The sequence below is a fragment of the Mustela nivalis genome (genome assembly GCF_964662115.1).
Source record: "Mustela nivalis genome assembly, chromosome: 10".
NCBI lineage: Eukaryota > Metazoa > Chordata > Mammalia > Carnivora > Mustelidae > Mustela > Mustela nivalis.
The window spans coordinates 104146137-104165143 of record NC_139029.1 but is presented as its reverse complement, the minus strand read 5'-3'; the positions used below and the strand labels follow the sequence as shown (position 1 = coordinate 104165143).

Here is a 19007-nt window from a genome sequence, read left to right as displayed (position 1 = left end):
TTTTTAAACTTTTCTACTATTTTGGTGTGGGTAAGAAATATACATGTTTGCATAAGGATAGTAAGAGTACTGTATAAATTGTATCATTGAATCTTTATATGTTGTTATATGGGTAATGCTACCTTCTAAATCTGTTTTTGCTACCTGTAAGGCTCTTTGGCAAAAGCTCTGAGTAAAGTTATTTTGAAATGTTTGTTTCCTTATGCATAGATTCGATGTTACAGAGTCCCAGATCATAATTATAATATGCCAGCTTCTCACAGGAACCCTGGGACCTTGGTTCTGGAACTTCACGGTAACTGCTAGAATATTCATGCTGTCCAATGAACAGTGGCGTGAACTCAATAAAGACAGCACCTTTGTCATGCACAGAGTAATTGAAATGTAAAAAATAAAAAGCCTTCTGGTGGTATTTCACAGACAAACAGGTTAATAGAAAATAATTTTAATATATATAGGGCAATAAAAATCCACCCTATTAAAATTTTTTGAAAATAATATTTCTGGTCATTTGATGCTAAAAAAATTCTCTCTCACCTACTATACCTAATACAATTTTTGCTCTATGTAGTATTTTTTTTAAAACAGATACCTTTCCACCATTAAATAGATTTTTTTTTTATATTTATATTTTGAAAACAGAATAAAGTAAGCAGAGTTTCCCTTTAGATTAGTAAGTTGAGGGGACTCTTAACAGTAGTAGGAGAGATTCTGTGTATTCTCTTAAATCTTTTAGAATATGTTCTTTAAGCAATCTAGTACCATTTCTGCTTCTGTTTTCAATGATCTTCATTTTTTAGAAAATTAATGCTTGAAGCTATTCTCATTTCTATTTGTATCGTTTATTGTTTTCTTCTCTTAGTTGTGCTTTTAAAACTAGTGTCCTTCGCTTTTCATGTTACTTTAGCCATCTTTTGAATACCCTCCTTTTTCAGGTTTGGTTTGTTTCTAATAAACACATATTTCCTTAGTTAATGCTGAGTGAATAACCTCTCCTTTTCCTCTCATATTAGAATTATAATTTTGACCTTAAGAATTCTAAAAGTTCAGAAAGATTTATTAGAAAATGGTTTTCCAGTAGAATAGCCAAGAATTCTTCACACTTCAGTATGAAAGGTTTATTCACAAGAAAAAGAGAGCTTAAATTCCATTTATTTTGCATTCACGGAACATTGGGGAACTGTTCATGTGGACACCTACAGATCGTTCTAGCAATACAAGGCTGCATTAGGTTTCCTATATTGAATCCCCGTGCCCAAAAATGTTTCAGTAATGTGGTAGAAATAGTTAAAGTCTAGTAGCAGAGTTCTTTTCTGAAAAGTATCTTGTAGCATTGTAAATCCATTTAATCAGTAGTGGTAGTGACGTCTTTGGGGACAGATTAATAATGATAGTCTAAATCTTCCTCCCCCACACACAAAATAAGCTTAGAATTTGGAAAATACTGAGAAGTACGCTAGGCATGATTTAGAAGCAAAACAAAAAGCCATTTTTATTTGAGTTCACAATGTATTTGCACAATTATTTGTGAGAGTCCTTCCTAGGGTGGAATAATGTGCATAGTTCAGAATGTGTCACTGTTAGCACCCCTCTACCCATAACCTGTCTTCTGGTACTTTCTTCAAAGACCTGAAACTTACACTTACTGCAGTTGTCTAGATTTATCATTTTTGTTGGCTCATTTATGATTATTATTAGTTACACTCACCAAAGGTCTTTTTCCCCAGTGTTCTTAATGAAAATACTCAGTGTATTGACCATATTACTTTAATCTTGTTTGTTTCTGATAACAAAGTACCTGTATATATAAAGCCTTCCTATTAAAATGTTTCTAGAAACTAATGCATTTTAATTTTAACATCCTAAAAAATCTTTTGGAAATACACTCTTTTATCAGTTGCTAACTTGCACAGATTTGCTTTTAATATTTGTTGCTTTGATTTGATCATTGAGATGAGACTGTCATAGTTTCTTTGTGGGTATTTCTTTTCTTTTCTTTTCTTTCTTTCTTTCTTTTTTTTTTTTTTTACAAAGTTCGGGGGAAATAAGCTTAAGAAAGAGTTAGTTCTTCATTATATTTTGTTTCCAGTTAATTTATTAGCATTTAAACTTCTTATTCTGTTGCTTTTGTTTTCTACCAATTTAAGGAAAGTTGTTTTAGTATGTAAGAAGCATCATCCTATGTGGGCTGCTTAGTGATAAAAGGTTAAAGACTTAGGACAGATTTTACCCCAATTGATCAGCATACTAAAGAGTTTTAGCACTATTGTAGGTACAACACTTCCAATTTCTTGGAAAAGTCAGTTAACCTGTGTAACTGAATTTCCTCATCTGTAAAATGGTGGCAGAAGTTCTACCTCCTGGGATAGTTGTGAAGATTAAGAGTCAAAATGTAATGTGTTATCTAAAGTGCCTGGTGCATAGTGTTTGTTACCACTATTATTATATTAATTTTAAGACCTGTGTTAGTAATTCCCTACAGTTTCCAGATTTCTTCCAGAATTCATTGTGCTAGGAAGAGTAGGTCCATGATCCCTTCCTTTAACTCCATCAACATTATTACTAAAGAGGTGAGAGGACTCTCCTAATTCTTCCATTTCCAAGGATGTAAGGGTCTGCTGTCCCCTTAAATGTGAGACCTAAATTTTAGTTCCTCTGAGAGGACTGACTATGTTTTAGCCTTTGGGTGTTTTTGTCTTCCTATTCAAAAACCACTGGATGAGTTACTGTTGTTTGTGGTTTTTATTCTTCTCAAATAATCGAAAGATCCATGTAATAATTCAAGTGGTAGATAATTCGGTTTTAAATAATTCAGCTTATCTCAAAAATAGATGCTTAGACTTTTTCTGTATGTACCACTTGATTTTAAAATATAGCTATCATTCACTTGTCTGGTTAATGTTACTTAACATTTAGCTTGCCTTACCCAGTTTGTCCATTATCAAGGGTAGGAAGCAACGTATTGGAAGGGAGTATGATCAACTTCTAGACCACTCTTCATGGCAGTCTACCAAGATTTCACTCCACCCATGCTGTTTCTGGTATAATAAGTATTCTGGTTATGTAAAAGCTCCCTAGAACTTCAGATCCATTTATAGATATTTGGAAATCTGTGGTTAGTAACAATCTAATTCTTGAATTGGATTCCAGACACCCTCGGTGAATGTCTTTTCAAACAAAATTCTTCTTTTTAAATAATCAATAGCTCACAAGTCAAGTCGTACAAATCTGGGGTTGTTTGATGTTATGAATTTAACCCTAGTGCAAATTCTGTTTTAACCAAGGTAATAGCCAACCCAAATTATAACACAATTATATTTACTTACCATGTGTGGTTTAACAAACAAATTATGTTTGCAAATTAGCTGCAAATATATCTTTGAATGCGTATGTTACCTGTACAAGAAAAATAAACTTGTCTTATTTCTGATATTAGAGTGGAAATACATAAAACATTCTGGGAAAAGATGGTTAACATGCTTACCGAATTTCACAGAATGTCAGTTAAATCCCTTTACATACCTCAGTTATTCCTGAGTCTTGTTGGGATTCAAACCAAATGCATTTGTTAGGTATCTCACTAAACACTGAGAAATAAAAAACTCAAAATAGGAATTTTCTTCATAATTAGTTAACATAGGTAGTTTGGGGTTGTTACACCCCTGAGTCACATTTTAAACCTGTAATTCTGATGTAATAACTGATCTAGGCTGCCTTTCTGTTGGGATGAAGGCCCCATGAGTTCTGTCCAACTAGAGAGTTTCTGTTCACTGGTTAGAAGTTAAAATTACTCATATTCATTTAAGATACCTTGATCTCTTTACCTCTTCATTCAATAGACCATTGAGATGTTGTTCGAAGTGTAGGGCCCAGGGGATTTATTATGAATATTCAAAGTTATTTTGAGTGCCATATTAGAGTCTCCCCACCAGAAGAATGAGGGAGCTTAGTCTCCACAACTGACTTGCTTCTTTCCCTTTGTCTTCTGTGGCAGCTATCAGTAATCAGAATGTTGCTTATTGCTGGCTTGTGGTAGCAATTTAGTTGGATTTTACACAGCAATTGGGGAAGTTCCTTTTGTACTTTGATAACCTGTGCTACAATGAAGTGGAAATAAGAAATTATTTAAAGCAGTACCATTCAGGATATTCAAATACCTTCATGGTTATAGAAAATTAAGTAGATTATCATCAGATTACCCCCCTCAGAAACTTTTAGGTTGTGGCAATCTAATGCTGTAGAGACCTGTTTTCCCATAGGTCTTGTAAAAGAAATCACTCTGGTGTTTTGGATGCTGTTGTACCATATATTCTTTGTATCTCGAAGGGCTTATTTTTGGTATAGTTATAGAGGATGATTTTGTTTGTTTTTTGAGTAGTCCCAACATTTGGGAATTTTATCACCTATGTTATTATTTTGAAAATAATAATAAGGAAGTGACTACAGAAATGCCAGATTCCTGGCTTTCCTTAACAATCTTCCTTCAGGATAACTGTCTTTCTTCCCCAGCCGAGAGGAGAGAAATGAGCCCTGTCCAAATATATGTTACAATAAGTTCAGCCCACACTAAGAAACTGATTAGTAGAAAGGTGGGAAGGTGAACTGCCACATAACCAGCTCTTTCCTTAATAGAATCATTGACTTTTTTGTTCATTGTTAATAGCTTCTGCCTCCTGTCCTCTAATAAGCTTATTCAGTTCCTGCCTCTGGGGATGGCCTCTTACTGCACCTTTTAGATTGACAGTCAAGATTAGAGCCACACCTCCAGGAGTGGTGATAGGCAGTTCTGATTCAGAGCAGGAGGGGCTTATCCAGGAGTACTGAGTATTCCTCTAAATCAGATAAGCAAACAGGAAAAAATATTCCTAACTACCTACAACTGGTAAGTAAGCTTTCCTGCACTCTCCCTGCTAACATTAAGGCATTGTTGATCTAAATACAATGACAGTATCTGGATGGGTTTGAAAATTCTATCTTCCAAAATTTTCGAACAAGCTAATCCATAAAATTTTACCTAAGAATCCCATTTGGGGCTTTGTAAAGATCTTTCATGTTTCCTATTCTCTTTTACATTCATCCGAGGTACAAAGATTAATTGCATGAGGTTCCCTCCATTTTTATTTTGTAATTCTATACTTCTGGCCCTTCCCCTCCCAAAAGGCTACTTCATATATCCAGCAAAATGTTGTAAGATGTCTGCCCTCCTCCACCCAAGACAGAGTCGATCATCTTTGACACCTGCTTAGTCTCCTGAATCTGCTACTGAGTGTAATTCCCCTTATTGGCAACACCATTCATCAGGTCAGCTCTACAGATTCTTTTTAGCCTAATTCAGTCCATTTTTCCCCCAATAAATGTGTATTTAAAGAGAACTACATCACAGTTTGTTTGCAACTTAATAAGCTTCTGTTAAAAAGACATTCTTAAGCAAAGAAAGCTCAATTTTTTTAGTTGTGAGAGACTGGTTTCAGGTTAGTATTTATTATGGGCATGAAAGCTTACATATCTAGCTCATGTTACATGTTTTAAGTGTCAATTTTAGAAATGGGGGTTTCATTCTATTCTGGGAATTGAATCCCCTTACTGTTGATACCTATTTTTCTTAGACTAATTTTTTAAAAATTTACCTTAATAGATTATTCACTTCATTTAAAACTAACATAAAAAAGGTATGCAGTGTATGGTCTCCTTCCCATCCTCATCTCCCAGCTGTCCATTCCCACACTGTTCTCTTGAATAGGTAACCACTGTTCTTAGTTTGTAATGTTTCCTTCCAGAAATTTGTTATGTAATTGCTGGCAAAAAAAGAAAGAAAGAAAATATTATTTTCCTTTTTTACACAAAAAAGATACTATTTGTACACTCTGCAGCATTCCTTTTCACCTAATATACCTTTGATATTTTTCAATATCACTATGTAGGGAGCTGCCCACTCCTTTTTTAAGAACTACCAAATATTCCATTGTATGGAAGTACCAGAGTTTCTGTAACTAATTCCTCACTGAGGGCTATTTTAAAAATTTTCCTATTATAAATAATGCTGTAATAAATAACCTTGTGTAAACATTTTGTGCAATCATTTCTCTAAGATAAGTTCTGAGAATTTTAGTTTGGATCCAATAATCTGAGAATGATGATTTCAAGATTATACAAAGTGCTAGTCTATAGGAAGAAAGGAATACCAGTTTGTGCTTTGCTCCTCAGTCTTTTTGTCCATATTCTTTTTTTTTTCAGACTTTCAGACTTCTAATTTCTACTGCCCTGTTTTTGTACCAGGTTTGTCTTTTCTTGACTCTAAGATCATTTTCAGCAACCTCAAAACTAATTCTTGGCTGCTTTCAGTTCTTCTTTCCAGAAATCTTAAGAGTAGTTGACCTAAGGATAAGAATTTGATTGAGAATTGAGTGAAAAAAAGTTTTTTTCAAACCCCCTACCATGGAAGGCATTAACTGAATATAACTAAAGGGCAGTAAATTTTGTAAGATATCAGTGATAATGTTATTTTTGTAAAAACTCACCATTTCCTTCACTTGGTATTACAAAGCACTTGTTTCAAGATTTCATATTATATAGCAGTACAATGCAGTCCTCTCTGCTTGAGACTCGAAATTTAATACACACATATCCTGCCCAACCCCTTTTTTCTTGTTTCTTGGTGTTTTTTTGTTTTGTTTTGTTTTTGTCTGTTTGTTTTTATATTTTTGGTGGGAAAGGTGAAGCTATAGTTTCAGCCCAACTTCAATGAGTCAGAAATTTCCTATGGAAAGGAGGGGTTTTTATTGCTCTGTGAAATTCATCAAATTAAATTAAAAGCCTCTGGATTTTATTTGATTTTGCTCATAACAAATTTTTGACACCTCCTTTTCCCCTCTCCTCAATATTTGAGATTTTTTTCTATTGTGCATGATAGAGGAATGCTGCTAAGCTTGCAAGTAATTAACTTGAAATTGTTTTGAGTAATTCTGCTTTTTTGGCTTTTTGTACCTAATCAGAATTGATGTGACTGAAGTGCAAATCTTCATAATAATCATGCATTTGCTGGCAGTGATTGGAGGACCACCTTTTTGGCAATCTATGGTAACTTTGTTCACATTGTGTATCCCATGTAATGCATGTTGTCTTTCGCTTGTGTTTTCCAGTATAGGATAATCCAGTTAAAGGGTGATATATAAAATTATTTTACTCTTTATGAAAATGAAAAACCACAGCAATGGTAGGACACAAACTTCTCTTTAGGGCATGGTGAATTTTATTACTTGGAGTTAGGTCGTACATTAGGTCCATTCCTTGGCTATTTTTTTTTTTTAAAGATTTTATTTATTTATTTGACAGAGAGAAATCACAAGTAGATGGAGAGGCAGGCAGAGAGAGAGAGAGGGAAGCAGGCTCTCTGCTGAGACTCAGGACTCTGAGATCATGACCTGAGCCGAAGGCAGCGGCTTAACCCACTGAGCCACCCAGGCGCCCTTGGCTATAGTTTTTGAAGGGTATTTCAATTATTATTTGTTGACCCATTTTACATCTGAGGAAACAGCAGGTGGTATAACAACTTAACCAAAGACAGGGTAAGACTTTTTTCTCTCTTTCTGAGCTATATGAGTCTACTAGTTTTTCTGTCATATGCTTAAAGCTGAATAACAAATTTGGGGTTGTAGATAAACTAGCCCCAAAACAGAACAAATGCTTACTGAAATTGTGCCATAGAATTTTTTCAACAAGCCAGGACTTTGATTTTCAACCTGACCCATATACACAGTGTTTTTTTTTTTTTCCACAAATTTCTGAAAGAGGGAACATAATATATATAATATGTGGGCCAAGACTTAGGAACCAGACTGCCTGAGTTCAATCAGGCTCTGCTGCCTGTTATGTGAACACCATCTATTATTCAACTCTCTGTGGCTGAGTTTCCTCCTCTGTAAAATGAGGACAATCACAGTACTTTTTTCATTGTTATTCTTTTTTGTTAAATGAGTAATGCATGTAAAGCCTTTAGAACAGTGTGTATCTAGTATCAGTGAAAGCCGTTCTTACGGTTGCAACTTTTCCTTCCAGATTTGAGTCACAGTCGTTTGTAAGCCCTAGTCCAGGTAATTGCTGATCAGTACCAACACTGCTTCAGAATTTACAGTTCATTTGGTGACATCTCACCAAAAGATGTACTACTCCAAACAAACAATTCTTTAAAAAATATATATATATCAGATTGATTTTAGGGTATAAGAGAATTGACTGAACAAGATCTTTCCCACACTTGATTCACTTTATGATGGTAAATTAGCTACTTGAGGAGGTGTAGTTGACATACTTCCCTGTATACTCATCACCAGAAATTGTTTAATGCCTTTTGTTGGGAGGATAGGGTTGTGAAGAGGGAGGAGATAAAGGAATAAAAATAATCCATAGTCAACCAGGAAAATTCTGAAACTATCCAGTTATGTATATAATATCATTCAAATTCACATCTTTCCTACACATTAATCTCAAAAGCCAGTAGGGTCTTTAGTGAAATCTAAGATATATTCTAGTGAAATCTGAGCTCTGTGGATAGAATATGGACATAGATAGAATATGGACATACATACATAGAGATAAATAGATACAGAGAATTTTATTACTTTTACTCTCTACAGTTGACCCTGAACAACACAGGTTTGAACTATGAGGGTCCATTTATAAAAAAAAAAAAATTTTTTTTAAGGTTTTATTTATTTGTCAGAGAGAGAGAGAGAACTAGCAAAGGCAGGCAGAGTGGCAGGCAGAGGTAGAGGGAGAAGCAGGCTCCCTGTTAAGCAAAGAGCCAATTGTGGGACTTCATCCCAGGACACTGGGATCATGACTGGAGCCAAAGGCAGCCACTTAATCAACTGAGCCACCCAAGCGTCCCACAAAAAAAAAAAAAAAAAAAAAATGTTTTATACAGTACAGTAAATGTATTTTCCTTATGATTTTCTTAATACCATTTTCTTTTCTCTAACATCCTTTACTGTAAGAATACAGTATATAATACATATACAAAATACATGTTAATTTATTATGTTATCAGTAAGGCTTCTGGTCAGTAGTATGTTATTAGTAGTTCAGTTTTGAGGGGAGTCAAAAGTTATATGCGGATTTTCAACTGCATGGAGCTGGAATGGGGTTTGAGTACTCCTAACCCTCATGTTATTTGAGGGTCAGTTGTATGTTGACTTAAATTTTTTGTATCTCTTGACCATATTGATTATTATGTTCATAGGCTTTGTGCTTTATACCAAAATCTCCCCTCTTCCAAAAATTTTTTAAGTATCTTATCTTAAACATGTATAAATTACCTGTAGAGTTTTGTCATACCAATAGCCAAAAAACTGATTTCTTGCTTGATCATTGGAAAACAAGTCAGTGTTGGTTATATACACCTGATTATCCTTATCAGTATAGGAATGCATAAAGCATTGCAAATAAAGTTATAGGCTATACACACATCCTTTTTTTTTTTTTTTTAAGAGAGAAAAGGTGTAAGATGGGGGTGTGGGGCAGAGGGAGAGAGGATCTTTTTTTTTTTTTTACAGTGTGTGAGGAGAAAGAGAGAAAGTGCACTGTTGTTGTGGGCGGACAGATGGACAGAGAGAATCCCAAGCAGGCACTATGCCCAGCAATCAGCTCAACTCAGGGCTTGATCTCACGACCCTGATATTATGACCTGAGCCAAAATTAAGAATCAGCCACTTAACTGACTGAGCCCCTATATATCCCTATTTCTTTAGGTGGTGTCTGGCAATGAATTTGCTTCAAGTGCACTTGTTACCTTATTTTACTAGGATTTATATCAAAGTACTTAACAGAATGATTTTTTTTTCAAAAGGATCAAATATCTTGTCCTATCTTTATTGATAATTAAATAATATAATCATCCTTTTTTATTATATATTTTAAAAAGTAACCTTAGTTACTGTCAGATCCAAGATTGAAAATCCCCAGGCCCAGCAATCTAGTTCCAGTAGTAGTGAGATTAGGTTGCAGTAGGGAGACAGATTGCCTTTGTCTTAGTGTTACTGACCCTACTTTACCATCATTATCTGAAAGGGAAGGGCCTGATTTCTCTGGTGCTTTTTGGAGGCTCAGAAAAATATTGTGTACTTTGAGCTATTACCAGTACAGATTCCCATAATTGGCCTCAGACCACTGTATTTTTTTCTTTTTACATAGCCCATAATTCATCATTGAATGTGGTGTTTCAAATGTCATTATGTTAATTTAGGAAGGATTACATGTAATACTCTGACTTATTTGTGTTCCAGAATGGAGGACAGATACCAGTTTCGGGCCCAAATGTGAAATCTTTGTCTCTTTTAAAGTTGAAGGCATAAAATGGAAATTGGTTTCCAAATCATCATTAAAAGTCTTCTACTGATAGGAAGCAGATTTTTGGTAACAAACAAAAACAGTACAAATGTTTTCATATAGCTGATTCCAAAAGATCAGCTGTTTTGCAAAGATAAGTGATTTATATCTGCTGTTTATGAATTACCCATTTTTTGCTGCTGCTTTTTTTTTTTTTTTTTTCTTCAGAGAAGGTGGGTTTTTACCAAAGTCTGTAATTAGTTCTGTTGGTTTTGGTTGGTTATTTTTTGTGTTTTTTTTTTTCTTTTTTCGAAGGAAAGAAATTATTTTCATGCACAAAAGTCAGTGCAAGGTTAACACATTGCAAGACACAAAACAACAGCCCATATGTGGATTTTTTGTATTGCTTTCCTGAAAGAGTATATATTCTTTTGGAATGTCTTGAAACTATTTTTTTATCACATCACTCTTTTTTTTTTTAAAAGGAGAATCTCATCACTTTGAAAGGGACCCACATGTAATCCCCTCATGGTTACTTTCACTGATGTTTGATTCTTTTAAATGTAGTAGTTTATTAAATGTTTACTAAACCGTGAGATACCTTCTGGAATCCAGTTAAGGCAAGTCGTGAAAGACTTCAGGTGAAGTTTCAGAATTCTTTAGGTAGAACTAAAGACTTACTATGTAGTATAATTTATTTGTGTCTCATTCTTAAACTAAAAGACTGACAAAGTGCCCTTACAATTAAATAATTCAGACATGGTGATTTCTCGTAAAACACTTGGTAGACACTGTAATCATTGTTATATTGAATTTTGATGGAAATCACTTATATTAAAAGTATTTACAGTCATTGCCACATTGTTTTGAAGACAGCTAATAGTATCTAATCTCAAAGTGATACATTATATTTCTGCTGAAATTTGCAAAGCTTATAAGAACATTTTATTATGTCCCTAAGAAAACTTGTCTTAACAAATTAATAATTGATATTCTGTATTAATCCAAACTGTTGAACCAAAACACGTCCATTGTAATCTGGTAAATCGGAGAATTTAAAACTGCTTTTCCATCTCTAACCCTGTTTAAGATCAGTTAGATTGGATGATACTATTTAAACACATAATGTGGCAGCATGAATCCAGAGGCTTTTCCCCTGGCTATAGAGCAGACACCATGACTCAAGGTCTAAAAGACCCAGAGCTCTGATAAAGGTGTTTTCAATGTAGCTTTCTTGCTATTTCTGTAGAGTGGATGCCCGTGGGTTGCTTTAGATGAGTTCCAAGAGGAGGAAGATAGAAAAGGAAAGATTGAGAAAGATAGAATGTGCCCACCCTCCTCGATCTTGGGTGGGAGGTGAAAATGGCAACAATTTTAGAGCTTTTTATAAATGGTTCAGTTGGTGCTAAGTTTTAAGGGATTGCCTGGTGAGCCTTGGGATTCCTCTCATTCTAGCTTTCCCTTCACTTTGCCTTAGATTTTCTTGTAGCTAACATCCTTTTCCTTCTTAATATGAGGGTAAGATCGGTCTTCATATTCTCCCATAACAGTAAGACTGCATAGAGAATTAAGAGAAAGGGAGATCTTAATCTTCATTCAACAAGTGTATATTGAGCACTTATAATAAGCATGGCTGTAGAGAGAATATAAAAATCAGTGCAAACAAAATCCTACATTCAGGAGCTTATGGTTTGGTGTATATAGCTATCCTCTATGAAGGAAATGGAGAGCGTCCTAAGAATGCTTATGATACCTTCCTCCTAAGTCTATAACTCGCTAATGTTGTGGCTCAGGCCATTTACTAATTTGCCTGGCTTCTTTAATACTTCTATGTATTCTTTCTTCTTTCAACAGGCAAGAGTTTCCATTTACCTGAAAGCATTTTCACCAAATTTTAATTATAGTTGTAGTAGTATTATGGCACAGATTACTGCTACACCAGGGTTGGCACTCATGTGATATCCTGGCCCTAACACAGGCATACCTCTGTAATGGATTAATGCTTTGCTTTTTTTGAAATCTGAGGGAGTATAGTATTTCCCCCTTTGCCATACAGGTCCTTTGTCTCTGGAGGGAAAAGGAAACTAGCCAGGGTATTAAATTTAAGCCAGGTGCATCAGATTAAGATTGCAGTATCCCTAGTTTTCTGAACTAGAGCAGAAAAATCTCTTGGAGCTCAAAGGATCCCTGGTGTTGATTTTCTCCTTTACTGTAAACAAGTTTTGTTTTGGGCTGTTGGGTTTAGAAATGAATTAGGGAAGGAAGAAGACCATTTAGGATACTCCTTAATGTTCTGGGCTTAATTTTTAATTTGACCTACTTCATTTTAGAAAACTAAGCACTGCCATACTACAGCTTGAAATTTGAACAGCTGATTACAGTTTTTTTTTTAGAGCTGCAGTTTTGCAAGAGGTCATAGAGCTGTGTAAACAAACTGAGTTCTTCAGAGTTTTGAAGAAATGGAGTATCTAAAGATAAAGATTTATGTCTACCAATATTACTTGGGTTTTATATGTACCAAAAAAAAGTAGGAAATGTGACATTTCCTATTTGGTTTTGAAATGGTATCCCTAAAAAGTATAAATAGCCCTAATTAAAATGTTTTCATTATAAGAACCCATTGTTTATTAAATCCTGTGGGCTTTTGGAATTTTGTAGCTGTGGTCATTTGTTTCTGTTAATAGAATATATCACTTTATGTTGCTTTATTTTCAACCCATATTGGACAAAATGTGAACCTTCTTAAAAGTGGAATGAGAAGTGCAAAAAGGAAGAAAATCTTAAATGATTTTCAAAAATTAGTACAAATGTATTTCATTTGAAATGGTGGATATTGTGTTTGCAAGATTGAATACATTATCCCAATGCCCCCAGCACCCCTCCCCTTACTTTAGGTAAATCAATCCGTGTTTGCAGTAAACTACAAAGATACATTATTTGCTTATTGCTTATATAAGGAAACTTAACATGTTAAAATTTTGGATACACAGTTGTATCTGCTTTGATGTGCTTGAAGTCTTTTTTGCCCTGTATATGAATGTCTCTTGGCTGCCCTCTGCATTTTCAAGCTGCTTGTATCCTAACAGTTGGGAGTTGGGAACTCTTCTGAGTACAATCGTACAAACTTCATCTTCCATTCCCTAGTTTGCAGATTTTTTATGGGACTGAGCGCTACCTACTGTGTCAACGAGGCACCTAAGTTTGCAGATTTTTTAAAAATCTAGTTGCAACTATTACTAGTCTTTTATGCTCCACACTTTCTCTCCCATAACAATTCATAACAAACTTCAGATTTGAATTCAGAATTCCAAAAATGTACAGAGAAAAAGGCAAAGTACACTTCATTTATACAGAGTCCAGAAGACAGCCTGTTCCACTGTTGCCAGACTTCTGGGATTTAGTTGAACTCTGCTTAGCTTGTGGCACAAATTAATGAAGTTGAATCAGTAATTTTTAAAAGTTGGTGTCAGAAGTGAGATTAATTTCTATATAGCCTCTTCTCTTGGTTATATCGTTTATAATGGAAAGAGGGAAATGTTCATTAATTTAAGTATTTGCTAAACTGGAGGGAATGGAGGATATTTGGCATTATGAATCAAACATCTGTTGTATTTTTCTTATTTTAACTTGTAAAGATTTTAATTGTTCTCTCTCTCTACCCATTAAAGATTCCAGTGCTGAATATTCAAATGAAAATTTTTCCTGCACTTTGTACTGTAGCAGGGACAATATTTTCCTGTACAAATTACTTCCGTGTAATCTTCACAGGTGGTGTTGGAAAAAATGGATCAACAATAGCAGTGAGTACATCTTAAGATTTCCAGCAATTGTTTTTACCAGGACTTAGTTTTGTAATTGCGTTTTCATTTGAATTGTATAAAATACTAGTTAATTTAGAGTTTCTGCTTAGTCTTAAATAAAAGTGATATCCAAAACTTCTCAGTTTTATCTATACATGCATATGTTTATACACCTACATGCATTTCTTTGTGTATGCACACACAGACACACGCGCATTTATACACATACATATGTTTAAAAGTATGGTTGGGGGCACCTGGGTGGCTCAGTCAATTGAGCCCCTGGCTCTTAGTTTCAGCTCAGGTCATGATCTGGGGGTCCTGGGGTCGAGTCCTACATCAGGTTCCACACTCGGCATGGAGTCGGCTTGATATTTCTCTCTCTGGCTCCCTCTGCCGCTTCCCCACTTGTGCTCTCTCAAAATAAATTTAAAAGTAAAGAGAACTATGATCTGCTTTGTAAAATAAACCTGGCAGTGTAAGTAAAATCCTCAGTTTGTGCCTAACCCTGCTGCTGCTTTCTTCATTAGCTGGTCTGGTATTCAGTTACAGATACTGCTGGCTGGCAGGCACCATGAGGTTCTTAAAAATTTGAGCTGATCTGCCTTAAGCAGATCCAAGTAGTATCTGACAGTATTGAGTGTTGTTAATCCCTCCCCTCTCTTTACTCTGCACAGGGAACAAGCGTCCTCTCTCCTTTTCTCCATATTGGATCAGTGATTACCCTTGCTGCAATGATCTATAAGAAATCAGCAGTTCAGCTTTTTGAAAAGCATCCCTGTCTTTATATACTGACATTCGGTTTTGTATCTGCTAAAATCACTAATAAGCTTGTGGTAAGCACTAGAGTTTTTATTTGTTTTGTTTTTAATATTCATCTTGGTTTGGTTTTATGGCCCTAGTTTTTATTCCATTCTGTTCTGAAGTTTGCTCTCCTCCATCAACATGGGAGCCATTTTTCTCCTTGAAGCTACAGCTTGACATTACCAGAAGCTCCGTGGACCTCCGCCTGGACCTCTGCATGGACCTCCGCAGCACTTCTTTCTACTGCAGCTTAATTTGGTGCTTTAGTTTATGTGCCTTCTCCAATCTTAGTCTGTACACTCAAGGCTCTTTATGAAACACATCTTTTGGGGGGCTTCGCTGCTTGGGCTGTCCCTTTGGTGTATAGCTCTTACCCATACTTCTTGTCAGTTTTATAGTTTTGGAAATGCAACTTTCTATTAAGTATTGCTAAATAATTCTTGAAACTTGTGATTTGAGCACAAACCTGATTTACTGTGTAGCACACAGTTGCTCTAGCATGAAAGCACCTGCATCATGGTTTCTCTTTCATTTGCAGGTGGCTCACATGACTAAAAGTGAAATGCATTTGCTCGACACAGCTTTCATAGGCCCAGCACTTTTGTTTCTGGACCAGTATTTCAACAGCTTTATTGATGAATATATTGTACTTTGGATTGCCCTGGTAAGTATTATACTGTGTCCTATTTCATGATTTGGAAGCCACTTGTTTTCTTGTTTCTGTCAGCCAGTCCTGAAAGATAGATCATATAATTATCATGATTTGGTATGCCAGAAAAACCACAATTAGGGGACTTGGCAAGAGTGCCTTGTGGCTTCGTCTTTGAGCCATTTTTTTTTTCATTATTCTTATTAGTCCTGCCTTCCTCAGTGCTCAGAAACTTCAGATTTCTGACTCAAGCAGGAACTGACAAATTACATCTTGTGGGCCAGTGACCTGTTTCTGTAAATAAAGTTTTATTGGAACACAGCCATGGCCATTCATTTCTGTATTGTCTGTGGCTGCTTTCGAGCTAGCATGGCAAAGTTGAGCAGTTGAAATGAAGACAAAGCCTTAAATATTTACTGTCTCTCTGAGAAAGAGTTTAATGATCCTTAGTGTAAAGGAAAAACCCTTGAGAAAATGAAATTATTAAATCATATGGAGTTGAAGTCTAATCTGAAAAGAAGGGAAGAAAGTCAGAGAAGCCCATCCTTTTTACTTTCAGGAAGCTTAGGGAAGGCCTAAGAAGGTCCTGAGAATCTAACAGTGTCTCTTCTTTCCAGGTCTTCTCTTTCTTTGATTTGATCCGCTACTGTGTCAGTGTTTGCAATCAGATTGCGTCTCACCTGCACATACATGTCTTCAGAATCAAGGTCTCTGCAGCTCATTCTAATCATCATTAATGATGTTAACTCGGTGTTATATAGGAACCTTGTGTTTTCTGCAGGAAAGAATCCAAACATATTGAGGAGAATGGGGTGGATAAGAACAAATATAATTTATAATAATCAATGATGTATAACTTTTCGTTATCAGTAACACTCCTTAACTATCCTGTGTGAGAATGGGAATTTCAAGTCCTGTCCTGTAATTGTACATGTTGTCATACAGGGTTTGGCCCAAGGAAGCATGCAGGAAAATTTGCCATGTGTTTGTAATTATCCTGGATTCAGAATAAAATTGTCCTGGGAAGCAGATCCCCAGTGGTGGAGATTTCTAATGTAGAATATTTGCAGGCCAAAAGATGGTTGCTTTATAATTTTAACAAATCATCATCTTTTAGTGACGTCCTTGTTTAGTGTCTTCTCAGGCTTTCTTTAACTAAGGAGCTCAGCTTATGGCACATATCCCACGAGCTTGTGAGATGAAATTAGTGATAAAGACCTTGAATTTGGATTGAAAGGTTTCCTATCTTTACATTGTTGAGGAAGTCATTATTTTATTGCTCAAGAAATGGTATCTCTCATGGGCTTGGGAAATCCTGTTAGCATGCAGAATAATGTGGTAACTTTGTTGATCCATTTTATTTTTTTAAATAAATATATGACCTGAAAGCCAGCCTTTTTCTCAATTTTATTCAGTGGAAAGATAACTAAGTTTTGATGTCATTTTTTAAAATTCAAGCAAAATTTATTTCTCTTCTTTAATAAATAAGGAAATTCGGTCAGCTGCTTTGTCATTATGTGTCTTGTGATCTTTCTATTTTGTTGAAGTTGTTTAACTCAAAACCTAGGAGAACTAAAAAACAGAAAACAAAAAAATGAAACATAGGAGAACTGTGTTCATTTTCCCTCTTGACAAGTTTTTTTTTTGTTGTTGTTGTTGTACTTGTCATCCTTTAGATTATGGCTTTTTTTTTTAAAGGCTGTATCATTTATTTTTATGTATTTATTTTTAAAGATTTATTTATTGTTTGTTTATTTGTTTGTTTAGAAGAGAGAGCACAAGCAAGGGGGAACAGAAGAGGGAGAGGCAGAAGCAGGCTTCCTACTGAGCAGGGAGCCCGACTCGGGGCTTGATCCCAGGACCCAAGGATCATGACTTGAGCTGAAGGCAGATGCTTAACCAACTGAGCCACCTAGGCACCCTAAGATTATGTCTTTTAGGAATCTCAGGCCTTTCTCCCAAATTTTCGAGAGGCTTAGGCCTCTCTGGGCAGTTATTGAAAAGTTGTACTCCTGTTCTGGCTCCTCAGTATACTATAGTTTGAAATGAGAACCAGATATCTTCATTAATTATAATCCAGATCTGTTTCCATGGTATGTAGATAGTAAAGTTGCTTGAATGGAGGGGGACAGCAGAAAAGAAAATATTGGCTAAAACGAGATATCTTCTTACTGCTGTTTGTGTATACTGTTGCCATGATCCTGGGTGAACAGTAGCTGTACTGCCTCAGCTGATAGGCAGAACTCTGCTTTCTCGCACTTTTTATGTCTCCATTAATCCCATGTAATCTTGAGTAGCAGTAACAGTGAAACCTTCAATTTCTTGGCTATAGTGTTGAAGTAAAGAGAAACCTCTCTCTATTTTTGCTTGCTAGCAACTTCTCCAGCATCTGGGATAGAGAAGTGCATGCAGGAAAATGCCAGGGCACATCACACATTAAAAAGTTGAAAGTTCTGGGGCACCTGGGTGGCTCAGTGAGTTAAAGCCTCTGCTTTTGGCTCAGGTCATGATCCCAGGGTCCTGAAATCGAGCCCCGCATCAGGCTCTCTACTGAACGGGGAGCCTGCTTCCTCCTCTCTCTCTGCCTGGTTCTCTGCCCACTTGTGATTTCCATCTGTCAAATAAATAAATAAATAAATAATTTTTTTTTTAATTTAAAAAAAAAAAAAGATGAAAGTTCTGAAAGACAAGAGGTTTCTAAAAGTTTCCCATCCCTCACGGTATTGAAACAGAAGCTGTCATTAGAAGTATAGAGGGAAGGGCACCTGGGTGGCTTAGTCAGTTAAGCCATGGTGACTCTTGATTTCAGCTCATGTCATGATCTTCAGAGTCATGGGATTGAGCCCCACATCAGGCTCTGTGCTCAGTGCCAAATCTGCTTGTCCCACACCCTGCCACGCTCGCTTGCTCTCTCAAATAGAATCTTTAAAAAAAAAAGAAAAAGTATGGAGGGAAGATGGTTGAGGTGACCACTAAACTCCTTTGGACTCTTAAGATTATAATACTCTTCTCTGGAAGGAGAAAAATGGCAGAGAAACAATCCCCCTACCTTCAGCTGAGGAGTTGAACCAGGCTTCTCAAAATAACCAGGTAGGAAGCTGGATGTCTACAACTGAAGGCTCCAAACTGGAAGTGATGGGCAGACAGACCTATCTATGGAGGCAATGTAGAGCTCTTCCCTGGCTTCTGAAAGCTGAAATGTCTTACCCTTAAGTTGCCCTAGACCACAGATGCTTCCCTGGCCAGCAGGCTTTCCTCCCAGGTTCTGGAAGGCACACCTGACTGGAACGAAGAACTGTTGCCCTGTCCCAGTGCTGTAGCTATTTCTGTAGCTATTTCTACCAGTGTCCCCCACCTTCCTATTAGAAGCTCAGCTGCTGACCCCCTAGTTCTCCCACTCCGCACACAGCCCCAGAGTTCTGGGTCACTAT

The 19007-nt window shown here is 36.1% G+C and overlaps 1 protein-coding gene across 4 annotated transcripts in view; it reads left to right on the top strand.

Annotated features, from left to right (window-relative positions):
• The window catches only part of CEPT1 (choline/ethanolamine phosphotransferase 1), a 36423-nt gene extending 19455 nt beyond the window's left edge, over positions 1–16968 (top strand). For 2 of the 4 annotated variants that reach the window (XM_082687440.1, XM_082687441.1), the window contains exons 5-9: positions 6993–7077; positions 13992–14123; positions 14801–14959; positions 15466–15591; positions 16194–16968. In XM_082687440.1, coding sequence (XP_082543566.1) covers positions 6993–7077; positions 13992–14123; positions 14801–14959; positions 15466–15591; positions 16194–16313 — 622 coding nt within the window. In that variant the 3' untranslated portion in view covers positions 16314–16968. Of the gene's footprint in view, positions 1–210; positions 296–6992; positions 7078–13991; positions 14124–14800; positions 14960–15465; positions 15592–16193 lie in introns of all 4 variants that reach the window. The other 2 variants (XM_082687442.1, XM_082687443.1) reach the window with 1 other exon arrangement.
• The last annotated feature ends 2039 nt before the right edge of the window (positions 16969–19007 follow it).